This window comes from Melanotaenia boesemani, chromosome 16 (genome assembly GCF_017639745.1).
Source record: "Melanotaenia boesemani isolate fMelBoe1 chromosome 16, fMelBoe1.pri, whole genome shotgun sequence".
Classification (NCBI taxonomy): Eukaryota; Metazoa; Chordata; class Actinopteri; order Atheriniformes; family Melanotaeniidae; genus Melanotaenia; species Melanotaenia boesemani.
In genome coordinates, this window is record NC_055697.1 from 7,971,507 (window position 1) to 7,985,101 (window position 13,595).

Here is a 13,595-nt window from a genome sequence, read left to right on the forward strand (position 1 = left end):
AAAGATGGATCATTTCAAATAGTGATGTCAGCCACATCGGGTGACTTTTCCTTGAGGCTTCCCAGGGGTCAGCTGGCTGGATGATCCTCCCATGCACTTACAAGGTACAAGATAAATATACATCTGTGTAAACAAGCATGACTGACAGTCTGAGGGAGCGTCGTGGGAGCACAATAAGGGGAAAAAAGGCCTCCATATGTGGATAAACACAGAGGGGAGGGATGTGTCCTGCCCTGTGATGTCTGTTCCTATAGTGAGAAAGGAGTGTGTTTAACTGTCAGACAGGAGAATAGGAAACACGGGCTGCTTGCGGGGTCACTGGGAGAGGCTTCAAATCCTGCTTTGGGCTCTTGGGCCTGCGTTGGAGACAATGTGGATAGTAAGGGAGGATTTCAGCAGAGTGCTGCTCACACACAAAAGGGAAGCACCTCACCCTGGCCCAGGGGAAACCAACCAGCCAGCTGTCTCAGCTTGTCTTCTGAGGGAGCAATCCCTTTCCACAGATGATCCACCATCAACAGATAAGATAGATGTCACCAGATACTTTCTTCAGGCTGCGCAAACTCCTCATCCTCTGATGGGAATGTGTATAAAGTTGGATTATGGGATAAATGATAATCCCAGTTGTTGTTATATGTTTTCTAAAGCATCAAGCAGCTCAAACTGGGCTGGATTTTAACAAACTGTTAATAACAGATAAAATGCTGCTCAGGCAGATACATTAACTTTCAAGTCATATTTTCTTTCTCTGGCAATGAACAAACAGTAAAACAACAAAAGCATTTTATTTAGCTATATAAAAAGCAGAAAAAAAATCATTAATCATGCCCATGAGTCTAATATTGTGTTATTGGTTCAAGCTGGTCTACTGCCAACTCGTATTGCTCTTTTATATTATATTCATTAATTGAAATGAATGTCAGGTTTACAAGCGTGTCCTTTGCTTGTAAAATACTCAATGATAGCAGCAGCTAATCAAAGCCTTGCATTATGGATCTGGGCACATTAACAGCACAGCTGCTGAGCATAAAAAAAATGGTCTTACTCGGAAGGAAATGTATATCCAAAAGCATGCAAACGTTTTAGGGAATGTGAAGAACAATTTATGAGAATATAAGATGATTGTTATGCCTGATCGCACATATGCAGCAGTATGCAAAAGTCTGAAGTCATTCCATGAGCCAGAGTTTTCTGAGGGTCTTTAAGAGTTTTTATCTAACCATTTATAAGGGAATCCATGTTTTTAAGAGGTTAAACACTTGGCATTAAGTCATCCAAAAATTATTTTTAAAAGCATTTAACTCAAAGGATTAATAGTGTGGTCACATAAGAGATGACTTATGTTTAGCCACTTTTTTCACTAGCGCCTTATGACTAAGATATTGGTCATTTCTTTAGATGCATCTATGAAAAATGCCAAGATAACACAGTTTGACATAATGAAAGATGATGCTTTTTTCCCAAAAGGGTTATTAGTTGAAAACCCAGCATATTTCAGCCTGATGTGCAATGTGTCCTGAAGAAGAAATAAGAAAACTGGACAACTGAGGAAGAAAAATCTTGTCTAAAAGAAACTATCTATAAACAGTATCTGAAAGTGATGTCCTGAAGAAAAACTCTAAGAAAACAAGACCTGATACATGACCTTAGAGATGCATAGACCTTCAACTGATCCATCTATTGTTGCCAGAAGCCTTGTCAGAAATGGTCTCCCTGGGATCAAGAAGCCATTATTTAAGGAAGGGAAACAGGGAGAAAAGGTTAAGGTATGCCAAAAGGCACAAGAACGTAACTAAAAAATGAGTGACATCAGAAGCCTGGAAAAGAAAGTTAGTCTAAGAAGGTACCTGCTGTGCTGCTGCATAAAGGTACTCAGAGAAATACTGACTTTTAAGCTCCTTTTGAGCTACATATCCCGTGTTTGCATTTATGTTTGCACCTTTCAGTAAACTGCTGCACCCATTTCCTGTTCGTTATAAAGAAATAAGGAGCATCTCAAGATTTTTACAGGGTTTAAAAACTTTTTTTTTAGCTTGAGTGGCTGCAGACTATGAGAAACGGATACAAACGGTTCATTTTCAGCTGTCCCAGAGTTACTGAAGAGACTATAACAAACAGTTATGGTTTCATCACAATCATCTGTGTTTGAGAAAATCACTGGTCTCAGGGACTTGGTTGTGGCAAAGATAGTGCAATGGGTTTTCATCCTTTAGTAACAGTTTATTCCCTCTTCCTGTTTTTCTGGGTGAAATAACAGGCGAAAGAGCAAGAAGTATAATTTAGAGACATCGCATGTCATTAAATGCTTGTCTATGGCCTCAGCCTTGAGAAGTTTAGAAACTTCAGTTCTCTCTGGAGCCTGTCTGAACTCAGCGGGGAGGGACTATCCGGACACTACATGCGCAACAAGGCCAAGGGCGCACAAAGTGCACGGTGACAGTGAATGACAGCCCCGCGTGCAGTCATTCATATGGAGAAGGGCTTTTAACTGGATAATGAAGGGAGGGTTTTTACTTGCTGATCTGGGCTCAATGACGCGTCACGCAACCTTGCTCGGAACTTTGGTGTCGACTCATTGTAAAAGTTTTTATTTACGCATGCAGTTGCTCGGCGGGACAGTTTGGAGGAGCTGAGGCAACATGGGGAGGATACAGCCGCTCACACACGTGATAATGAACTTTAGTCATGGTTTTAAAGGCAAACGTAGCGCGGAAAGTGTAAACGCGTGATATTCAGACTTGGACTCGCTCCTTCGCTGTTTTCTTTTTCTTTTTCTTTTTTTTTTTTTTTGTAACGGAAGGCAATGTGAGATGGTCCCGACTTGTCACAGAGGCTGGGATGACATAACCTGAAACAGCGTGTATTATTTCCACGATGAGAGCTGTGAGTTTACTTTGTCTAACAGCTCTGCTGTGGGAGTCGAGCCTGAGCAGCAGAAACTGTCCGGATCTGATCGTTGACAGCTGTCACTGCTCGGCTGAGAGGTCCAAAGAGCTGAGCAGACAGCACGTCCGAGTCAAAGTGGTCTGTGATGATTTGGACCTGATGGACACCCTGCCGCCCAGCTTCTTACCCAACAGAACAATTTCCCTGTAAGTAGAAGAGTTAAATGTCATTGTCAGGGGGGGGCACGCATTAATGGTGAGAAGTAAGGGGATGGTTTCATGTCAGATTCTTATAAAGGATGGAAATTGAATGAGGGGTCCTTTAAGAGCTCCCGAGGACCCAGGAGGCTTTAAATACCAGTGAGGGGGCCAGAACATCAAAAGTTAACTTATTCCTCAAGCTCAAGTTTAACCAGCTTTGACAATATGCACCAGTGAGTCAGTTATTCAGGTTTACAGAGGATAGGCTACCTCACAGGAAAAACAGAGAAATAAACAAAATCATGCAATATATTGGATGTTCTATGTTTTAAACATTCATCTATCAGAAAGGTAATCAGGTCATTTAACTCAACACTTTTCAACTCAAAGCACTTGCCATGACAACTGAAATCCTTCCTTTATCGAAAAGAAATAATCTTGAAAAGGCAGAAAAAAATAAGGGGATAAGGACATGAGCACAGGGAAAGGAAATCAATAAATTTATCAAGAAAATAGACTTAATTAGCAAAATCTCAGACCAAATAATCTATTTTCATTTAAAAAAAATAACGTAGCAGAGGGAAAATAGAAAATTGACTCAATTTGTTGTCATTAGTGAGAGATTAACTGCTTATTTAAGCTGATTAGTTGCTGTTTTTAGATAATAAATTCTATGGCTGGTTAGTTTTACACAGCAAGTAAACAATCAGTAGTCTTGTAACTACAGCTGATGGGCAATAGTTTTGTTATTTATTTTATTCTGGGCAAAAGGAAAAAGGCACAAATGAGGTAAACATGCAGATATAATGCGCTATATGGTAAAAATGTTCTTTTAAGTTCAGAAAATTTCTGTCTCATGTCATTAGATCACATGCAAAGAATATACAATATGAACATTTTAGGCAAAATGAATGAATGAAGCATTAGGCTCTGAAAAATATTGTCAATATATAAAAAAAAAACATATATAAAATATGTTTTTATTTAAAAATGTTATATATTTTATTTTTTTTAAAAAAGAAAAATATCATTTTTATTTCTGTATTTTCTTAATAATCCCTTTCAAGACCTCAGATGAATCTGGCTGCAGCTCAGGGACAACACAGGCGGAATAAAACAAGGCCCATTATATTTTCATTATACAGTGAATGTAATACACATTCAGTCTGATATCAGTCTCATATTTGCCAGTTAAAGATTGATTGGTTCATTAATTAGAGAAGAAAAATGAATTAGCAGCTTTTGGATTTTTTTGGACAAGTTAATTAAAAAAATGACCCCATGTTTACTGCAATCAGCAGCGAAACAAGGAGAAGAATAATTAGATCTTATTTTAATCAGGTAACGTTGGAGAGTTGAAGAACTCTTTTACATGAATTTAGCAGCATAATGATGAAGATGTAAAACAATAACAGCAAACTGAATCTAAGGTAAGTCAATACAAATATTACAGTTACATCCACGTGTCTAAATGTACAAGATTTAAAGAAGGAAAAGGCCTTTTAGATCTAAAGTACTGTCTATTTATTCACTACATGTAATTTTCTGATTATTTCCAGCCTTTTCTGGCCTCATATCCAGAATAATGCAGAACTGGTATCTGCACTTATCAATAGTTTATATTAGATTAGTTTTAAAAAGTTTAGTTAGTTTTTTAAAAAGAAGTAAAGTTTCAACAGGACACATCATGTTCTCCTCATGTTCCAGCCTCTTTTCACATAGCAGGAGAGAAGAAGCCTTAATGTAAGGAGAAATTATAAATATTTGAATCTCTACTACTGTAAAATATATAGTAGCTACAACTCGTCATTGTAAAATCCTCCTTAAGTGGAACATCCTTCATAGTTTCTGCTCCTTTAACTGCCCCAGAGCCCACTTTTAGAGCCACAGCCCCCTGAGTGAGCTACATTTAGCCTTGTGATGTTACACGTACCACATCTTCATGAATCATTTGCCTTTCCTCTGGTGCTCTTTATGGATATTATTTGCATTATATTCAAAGTTATTCAAACACACATTTCGTACAACTTTGAGAAGCTCTTTTTAGTATTCACTTGAGCCTCCCCCAATGTATGAAAAAGCACTTCAAACACTTAAAGGTTGATAACTTTCTGCACATGCCCCCCCTCCATCTCTCTGTGCAGGTGTACAGATTGACTGCTGGATTAATAGGCTGCTTTATTCTTGGAAACTTGGAATCTGTCTTTGAGGTGTAAAAGTGAATGGTAAATGTAAAGGCCCTTGACAAGTTAGCGCCGGCTACCACTCATTCTGAGCTACAAGCATGGCTGATTAATGGTAGCACTTTGCCTACTGCAATTTATTTGGAGTGGTGTTTGCCTTTCGTGTAGGCAGGGGTGCTTTTGTTCCTTTAAGTGGAGAATGGTTAAAGGTTTTGTTTTAGTTTCAACATTTGTCAAAATGGGGCTGTTTTGCAGTCTGTGGGTACAAAAAAAAATATATTTAAAGTTGTATGCATCGATAAATATAGCAAATACTTAAATTATTCTTTAATTAGTAAAGCAACTGGATGCAGCTTGAAACAGCTCTCTTCTTGCAGTTTTTCTTGTGATTTGATGTAGTTTGTGTGTGTGTGTGTGTGTGTGTCATGATAAAACCAACACAAATGTCTGCACCTTTGCTATGGTGGACTAAATCCTACAGCAACACTCCGGCTGGCCAGGAAGGAGTTTTCCTGAGTTAGGAAATGTGACCTTTGTCAGGCTGAAGTGGCCTCCCTGTTCACTCTTTTGTTTAGATGTGCTGTGCAAATAAACAGATATATCAAGGGAAGTATGTACATGCCGATGTCTCCCTGTAGACTGCTAACAAATCCCAAAAAAATGTCTCCCCTTCCCCCTGTTTGCAATTTTCTCCCAATCTCTCCACCTGGCGCTCCTTGTGAAGCCTTTTCTCGTTGATAATTTAAACACAGATGTGTAACTGTTAAACAGACTCACCCAGAGCCAAATGCCACCTCTTATGAAAGGCACAGATTTGGATATGTTATTTAGCCTTTTACTATTGCATCCATAAAATGTTTATGAGGAACAAACCCTCACAATATTCCAGCACTCTGCTAGTGCCAAAGGAAAACCATTTAAAGAGCAAATGAAAGAGCATTAGCATAAATAAGAGAGATGGAAATCCACTGTATGCAAGAGTGTATCAGTGACTTTATGCAATGCAGCGCCCTCGATTAACACCTGCGCCTGTGTTCCTTATCGTCCATGCCACGGGGGGGAGTGGGAGTTGTGGAGTTTGGAGCTCAGCCTGACAGCTCTGTTGACCTTGGGACCTATCTTTTGTAATCGCTCCAGCAGTGCCGAGCAGCACGGGCAGCGTCTCCCTGCAGAGAGCAGCAGCTGAGATTGTAGCTGACACCTGTCTCAGGCAGCGCTCTAACAGGAGGACACACTGCTCATCCCAAAATGTGTGGGAGAAGCAGATAGTTGAAGACACAAGGGATAGACTGAAGGCAGGAGGAAGACTTGGAGACGCAAGGCAGCAAAGGAGCCACAGGAGGACTGGAAGGCGTGACAGAAAGGATGCTGGGAGAGGGAGTTTGGGAAGTTTCAGGTAAAATTCCACAAGATATTTGAGACTTCTTCAAGCAAGCTGAGTGGGTTTTAATTACATTTCTAAGTGCTGTTGGAAACTAGATCCAAAACACATTTCACTTGTGTAAGGAAAAATGTGTAAAGTCTGCACGACTGCTGCTGTTGTCTCCCTCCTCAGTGAGTGTCCTTGGTCACAGAATGCAGCGTTTGTGGCATTTCATGGTTTAGTGTAGCACAGATTGTAGAGATTTATTTTGACTCTCACATGTTCACGTTTAAACAGTTTGCATGGAAGTGATGTGTTAGCTTGCTCTTATACAAATTTTAATTTTAATTTTTTGCATGTTCCACTCAAAAGAAACGTAGGCGCAGACCCATGACTTGCTGGAGAGATTATTTCTCTCAGCTGACTTGTGAACTCCTCAGTTACACCTCCATGGATGAATGGATTGATCCAATAGGCTTCCTTTCAAAATGCATCACCATTTCTCATGAAATTCTAAATTATTGGCATTTACACACATCATCATGATGTTATTACTGCGTTCATCCCTTGGGATCAGCATTCTGGTAGCCATTTCCTGTAATTATTCCATAGTCAAATAGATCTTGAGTGTCAAAGATTCACTGACCAGCTCAACATTCTTGTCCAAATATATCCACTTATGGCTCCAAGCCAAGCTTTTAAAGTTGTGGGTGACAATTAGTGAGCCATTAAGCTACATAAGGTTTTAGCTGTGTTATGACAATAATTGCTAATAACAGTGCACTTGTTGCTGGACATTGACATCTTCTAGCTATAATTATTATCAGCCGCAATCAATTAGTTGTTTGACGTAATGAAGAATGCTTTATAGACTAGTTTTGTTTGGTCTATTAACACTTAAGATTCATGTTTTTCTTCAAAATAAAGGTTTGAAATCAACCCAAACAAACTTAGCTACAGTTTCATTAAGAAGATCATATAGATGTGTTTAGTATACTATGGCATATGTTATAGATATGGCAAATGTGCCAACAAAGCCAAAAAGTACTGTTTTGTATTAATTTAGACAGCTAAACAGCTTAGAACCCCACAAGAAGGCTTGCTACAGCTTTGAAAGGTTATGCTTTGTTTATTGGAAACAATTATAATTTGTACAGCCTAAGCAAAGTTTTTATAAGAGTTGATATTTGGTTTATGTAAATCCACCCATCCATCTATTGGCTATACCATGTCAGGGCTTATGGGTTCTTGCATGTCGCAACACTTCACTTTTTAAATATTTTTGTCCACACTCTTTCTTAATAGACATTACTCTGACGCAAAGCCAGCGCAGGATCATTCAGCAGCAGCTTTGTACGTTTTATTTTCAGCCTGGTCATGAAACAGAGGTGAATGTCATCTGCTCTGAATACAGCTGGCAGCTGCTGCTCCGAGAAGACCAAGTAAACTACATTCTTTACGTCAGTCTCCAAAAGTCTCCAATAATACCAGAAAAAGTTGGTAGATTTGTGGCTAGTCGCTTTTTTAAAAAAATAATAAAAAAAAACAAAAAGTCACTAGAGGGGTCTGAAAACTCGCCAACTTAGCGATTTTGTCACTATATTAAGCAACATTGAGGAATAATAAATTCCCCCAAGACCCGTCTCTTTTCACACATAAACCAGTCACAGTGGTCGTTGGTCGCCGTTCACACACACATTGGCTGTCACCTTCTTCAATGGCGTTCGTCTGTGGTTTCTCGTATTGAAGTTAGTTTAAGTCGGCAAACCAGCAGCTAATTTGCACATTACTGTGAACTACTGGGCTGAAGAGGGGAGCAGAAGTTTGTTAGCGGCAAAATAATTTTAGTTATAACTACTACAAGAAAAAGATCGGCAAATGTATTGGTCGCCATTGTGCGAGCAGATGAAAAATTTACTCGCACTGTCGCACATTTAAGTTGCAAAATGGAACCATTTGGTCGCAGCCTGGAGCCCTGAGAATCCACAGTTAGCCAGCAGGCTAAGTCCTTTAGCTCCCTAAGCTAATTTTCTCCTGAGGTCACTGTTCGGTAATGTGTTTTCTGCCTAAACAAATGTTACTTTATATAAATAGTTATCAAGACTAATAAAAGAAACTGTAGCAGACAACATCAGCAAATAGCAGTCTTTATCACTGAATATTTATTTCTAGCTTACTGGAGTTTTAGCTGCTGAATAACTGTCATGATTTGTACATGCCTTTTGACACCAAGACTGAATCCCATTTCTACCCCTTAGCCCTGCGCTAACTGCTCATCAATGATGTTCATTAGCATTAACGTTAGCTAATTTGCTAATTTCACTGAAGTTCAACAGCATAGCCTCCTGAATATGTATAGTAACATTATAACAAAACATAATGTTTTATTTAGTTTTTTCTTCTTATTGAAGACAAATGCAAAAATATACGCACAGCCCAGGCAATTGAAACGATAAGCTCTAGACATCTTTGTTGTCATCAGATTGTTGTCATTTGGTTCGTCAGATTTGTCTGATTTACCAATTAGCAACAACTTCTGACGATGTATAAGAGTAAACTAGGAGTATTTCGTTTCCTAGGGGAATATTTTCACCCCTACCCCCTTACCATGTTGTTTTAAGACATTAGGGGTAGAGGAAGGGGTCAAACAGATGAATGAGATTGGGCCCAAATTTGTCAGTAGTCTGATTTGTCATCTTTTTAGGGGAGACAAAATCGAGAGCCAAATCTATAGTATCCTGTTCTATGGCTCTTCCCTATTGTCATCATCATCTTCCTTTAAGAGACATATTACAATTGTGAGGTATTTAGATGAAAGTGATCAGAATCAGGAAAAAAATGGCTCCAACCCACTTCAAGAACATGCACAGAAAAAAAAACTAAAAGTGTGGCTGTAATATAGCAAATAAATATTTGGATCATACCGTGCAGTACTATGGAGGGAAAGTTTCTGATCAAAGAAATTGAAAGGTAATATTAATCGTTGTTTATCTTAAACAAATATGGCATGTCAAGCCATCCTTTTCTTTTTTTCTTTTTTTGTACTACCATAAATAAAATTCCCTGTCTTCTTTCCACTGCTCCTCTGTTATTCACCCCAACTCTCTTATTCTACTTTGCTGTTATTCCTTGGGGGCTTTTTTTCTCTTCAGAGTTCTGAGTACTTATGTATGAATATTTGATAGCACACACAGTCTGTCTGTATGCACCTGTGCATTATCTCATTGAAAAACCCTGTGAAATCATGGCAGATCAAGACATTCAGAGTATAAAATACATAAATGGATATGGCGCAAATGCATATAGAGAGTCGGTTGTTAATCTACAGAGACGTGACCAAAGTGACCCTGATAAAAAAATGTTGCATCTGTTGTGAGAAGAGTCGTGCCAATCTTTCTGCTTCTCTTGCTCTGTTTGCTTCTTCTGTGCTTCTGTCTGGTAAAGTGGATGGTTTAAAAAAAGCAAAAGGTTTATCTTTAGATGAGTGCACTTTCCAATATCAGTCATCTCAGCTCCAGAGGGTGGAATACTTTTAGATCCTCACTGGTTTTTCCCTCTGCGATAGCTAAAGCCAAGAACATCTGCCCTTGTGTTAACTCTGTGTTAAAGAGAAGTGAGGTCAGGACTGAGGTGCAAGTCTTTTTAATAGTTAGCAACTGATTCATCTATATGTAAGTTGTTTGTATTTTATCACTTTTTCTTCCAGTATGCAATATAAATACATTACTATATCACTCAAAATACTCCAATCATCCAGTCTTTCATCTTTGCTTTAGAAAGTAATGATTCAGTGATCCAGAGTTCATGACCCTTGTGAGAGAGACTTGTCTGTAAAATGTGCTTGAAAAACCAAGAATGTGTCGAAACTCAGATTTAGCATGTGAAAATATTTGGTAAAGATTAATCCAGTGTTTGCAGTGGATGCTTCACAGTGCTTCTATACTTACCCTTTTTCTACCACTGAATCAACACTGAAGTTACTTAAAAAGTCATAAATTTGAGGAAGCAGAGGACGCCAGCTTAGGAGCATGCTGTCTTTTCCCTGTGTTCTGACTCACAGTAAAACACACTGATTAAAACCCTGATGTGGCTGCTTCTGCTGCCGGGTGTGATCTCAGTGGGGAGTGTATTAATTCTCTTGTCTTTCTCACTGGAGCCTTGGGAGGCCTTTATCAGCGTTGTGTGGCAGTCTGTGAGCATGTCTCTGTCTGCATGTGTGAATCAGAGAGTCACAGTTTTTCAGTTTGTGTGCGTATGTGCAAAAGCCTTGGTGTGTGCTAGCTTTCATATTTGTCCCTTTACCTCATCCTTGAGTGTCTGACTCAGTCAGTGCCATTCATTGATGCTACATGGATGTTTTCACCTGTCTGCACAAGGCTTAGGCCTCCAGCCAAGGAGATAACAGGTTTTATGGTGCTGATTTTCACCAAAACACCTTCCAGAATATGTCCTATATGAATTCAGTATATTTTAAACTTCTACTATATAGCTTCAGTTATAATTTATTTTATTTTCCAAATGGGCATTTATAAACACAATAATGCTGAATTAAAATGGAATGAATTAGATTTAAATGCAAACTAACTTGATTTAACTCTACAAAAAAGTTGATAGTATACCTTTGTTCTGCAGAAACAACCCATCAACCTCTTACCATCCTGGCATTGACAATAAGTAATTTTTTGAGGTTTGCAGTAGGCAGCTGTCAGTTTGGAGAATCAGAAAATAGCTGAGCTGATCAAACAACTGCACAGTATGTGAAGAGACAAGCAAATATTTGGCATAGATTCTCAGTCATCCAGGCCATGGCAATCCTAAAAGTTGAGTAAACTGGAAGAGAAAGTTTCACGTCTTAACCGAAAGGAATTAAAGAAGCGTTTTGGTTGAGAGGTGAAATATATTGAAGAACGAAAAAAAAAGGGGGAAGTTCAGTTGTCTGTATTCAAACCTAAAGGAGTATTTTTTTTGCCATCTCAAATAAATTTCATAATAGTTTAAACAAATGCTATATTGTGTCTTTTCACACTGTATAACCTTTGCATGAAACAGTTATTTGCTGCAACGTCTCATTGCATCCATGCTGGGCACTATATCCTATATCCTGCCGCTGATCAGCCGTAGCTCAAAAATTATCTGCTGATCTAATCCAGTAATAAATAACACTAATAATAAGTGCACGAGTGAAAACACTAACAATCTTTTAAATCTTAGCTAAAGTAAAGTTCTGTATTAAGCTATAAATAAATGCAATACAATTTCTGATAGACTCAACTGATCAGAAATTATTTGATCTTAATACTTTTTTAGATTTTTAATTTTGAAAAACTGGGTACAGATGTTCTTTTCACAAATTAATATAAATTTGACACTATCCGTGGGAGATAACAGCATCATTGGCAGATGTGCATGACTGTCCTCTAGGAATCCTATAAAGTTTGGTTAAAAACCCTTGAAGCAATAAGCCCTTTTTTCTTGAGGTTAGTGTTTGCAGATTTTGGTTAACTTTTATCTCCTCAACTTTGCTGACCCCGGATAAGCCGCAAGAAAATGGATGGATGGATGGACGGATGGATGGATGGATGGATGGATGGATGGATGGATGGATGGAACGTATTTGCTTTTAATCGCACATTTGCATATTTTCAATGACTACCTCAGGTATCTTGCGTTTGTGTAAAACATTTGTTACATACATATTTAGAGCTGAATGGTACGTATGAAGAGGGACTATAGACATGACCATTTGGGGCCGTATGGGGGCTAATGTGGTTAGATATCACTCTGTAGTTGTTGTGATGTTAATATCAATACTAAGCTCCTTTATTGTGGCCATGTTCAATGCAAATATCCTTCAAGTCTTAAATCTCTGCTCAGTCTGAGTTTGCTGGTATGCTCCCTAGTGGAATCTTCCTGAAATGGGCCTCATGTCTGTAGAAGTATGTGAATAATGCACTATTTTGCTAAGTTCAAGCTTAAAAAGTATGTATAATCTCCAAATAATTTGATTGTAAAAATAAATTTAAACTCTTTAAATAAAGAGTCTTGAAACCTTGAGCCAATAAAAGTCCTAAATGTACGTAATAGTTTGCATTGTGACATTTACTGTCCTTATGATTGATGCAGTGAATGGGATCTGTGGGATTTATTCTTTGTTTATGTTCTCTTATAATAATATACTGTGCATGGTAGCCAGTCTGGTTTCTAGAGTTTTCAGTTGGGCCTCACAAAAATATCCCATCTGCAGTGTGGAGGAAGAATGGAAATCAGAGCTTTTCTTTTAGGGAAGAATTGAAATGAATATCATCAGCATCAGTCTGAGACTCACTGCCGAAAGATTGCAGCAAACTTCAGCTTTGAAATAATGGCATTTAGGCCAATGGTCAAAGATTGTTTTCATTGCAGAAATATTTTAAAAGTTCACCTTCACAAGTCCTTTTTAGTTAAGCTCAACCAACATTCTCAGTTCTAAACAGTTTAGTACAAAACCAAGAAATGTGGATAAACAGGAATTTGCTAAATTAAAAAAATAAACTCAGAAATTATACTGTCAAATGTTTTAAAAAAATACATCAAAATAAAAAAAATAAAGCCGTTTGTGAGAACTGTGAAATTTAAACATGTCTGCCTGTGGCTGGAACACAGTAAGCAATGACATAGACCATTTGCTACACATACAGAAACAGACACAATAGTGAATCTTTCTTTCCTCATTGAAGGCAGCTTATCTACACAAAACATAATTGCTAATGTAAATAGACAGCTGGATGACTCCTCCACAAGTTTGTCATGTGCTGTTTACATAATGTTCAATTCTGTTTTTCCTGTGATTTCCTGGACGTTACGCAGAGGCCTGAGATAGGCACGTAGGGGTCGTCCTGCAAACACACACACATGCACACACATTCCATAGATCACGCTTGACTTTGCACAAACAGAAGCTGCCTGTCCCTGAGTGGTAGGTCT

The 13,595-nt window shown here is 38.3% G+C and overlaps 1 protein-coding gene across 2 annotated transcripts in view; it reads left to right on the forward strand.

The window, feature by feature from the left end:
* Positions 1-2,440: 2,440 nt before the first annotated feature.
* The window catches only part of LOC121655127 (adhesion G protein-coupled receptor A3), a 204,533-nt gene continuing 193,378 nt past the window's right edge, over positions 2,441-13,595 (forward strand). Inside the window, exon 1 of one of the 2 annotated variants that reach the window (XM_042009561.1) lies at positions 2,441-3,092. In XM_042009561.1, coding sequence (XP_041865495.1) covers positions 2,875-3,092 — 218 coding nt within the window. In that variant the 5' untranslated portion in view covers positions 2,441-2,874. Of the gene's footprint in view, positions 3,093-4,500; positions 4,517-13,595 lie in introns of those variants that run through there. The other variant, XM_042009562.1, reaches the window with a different exon arrangement.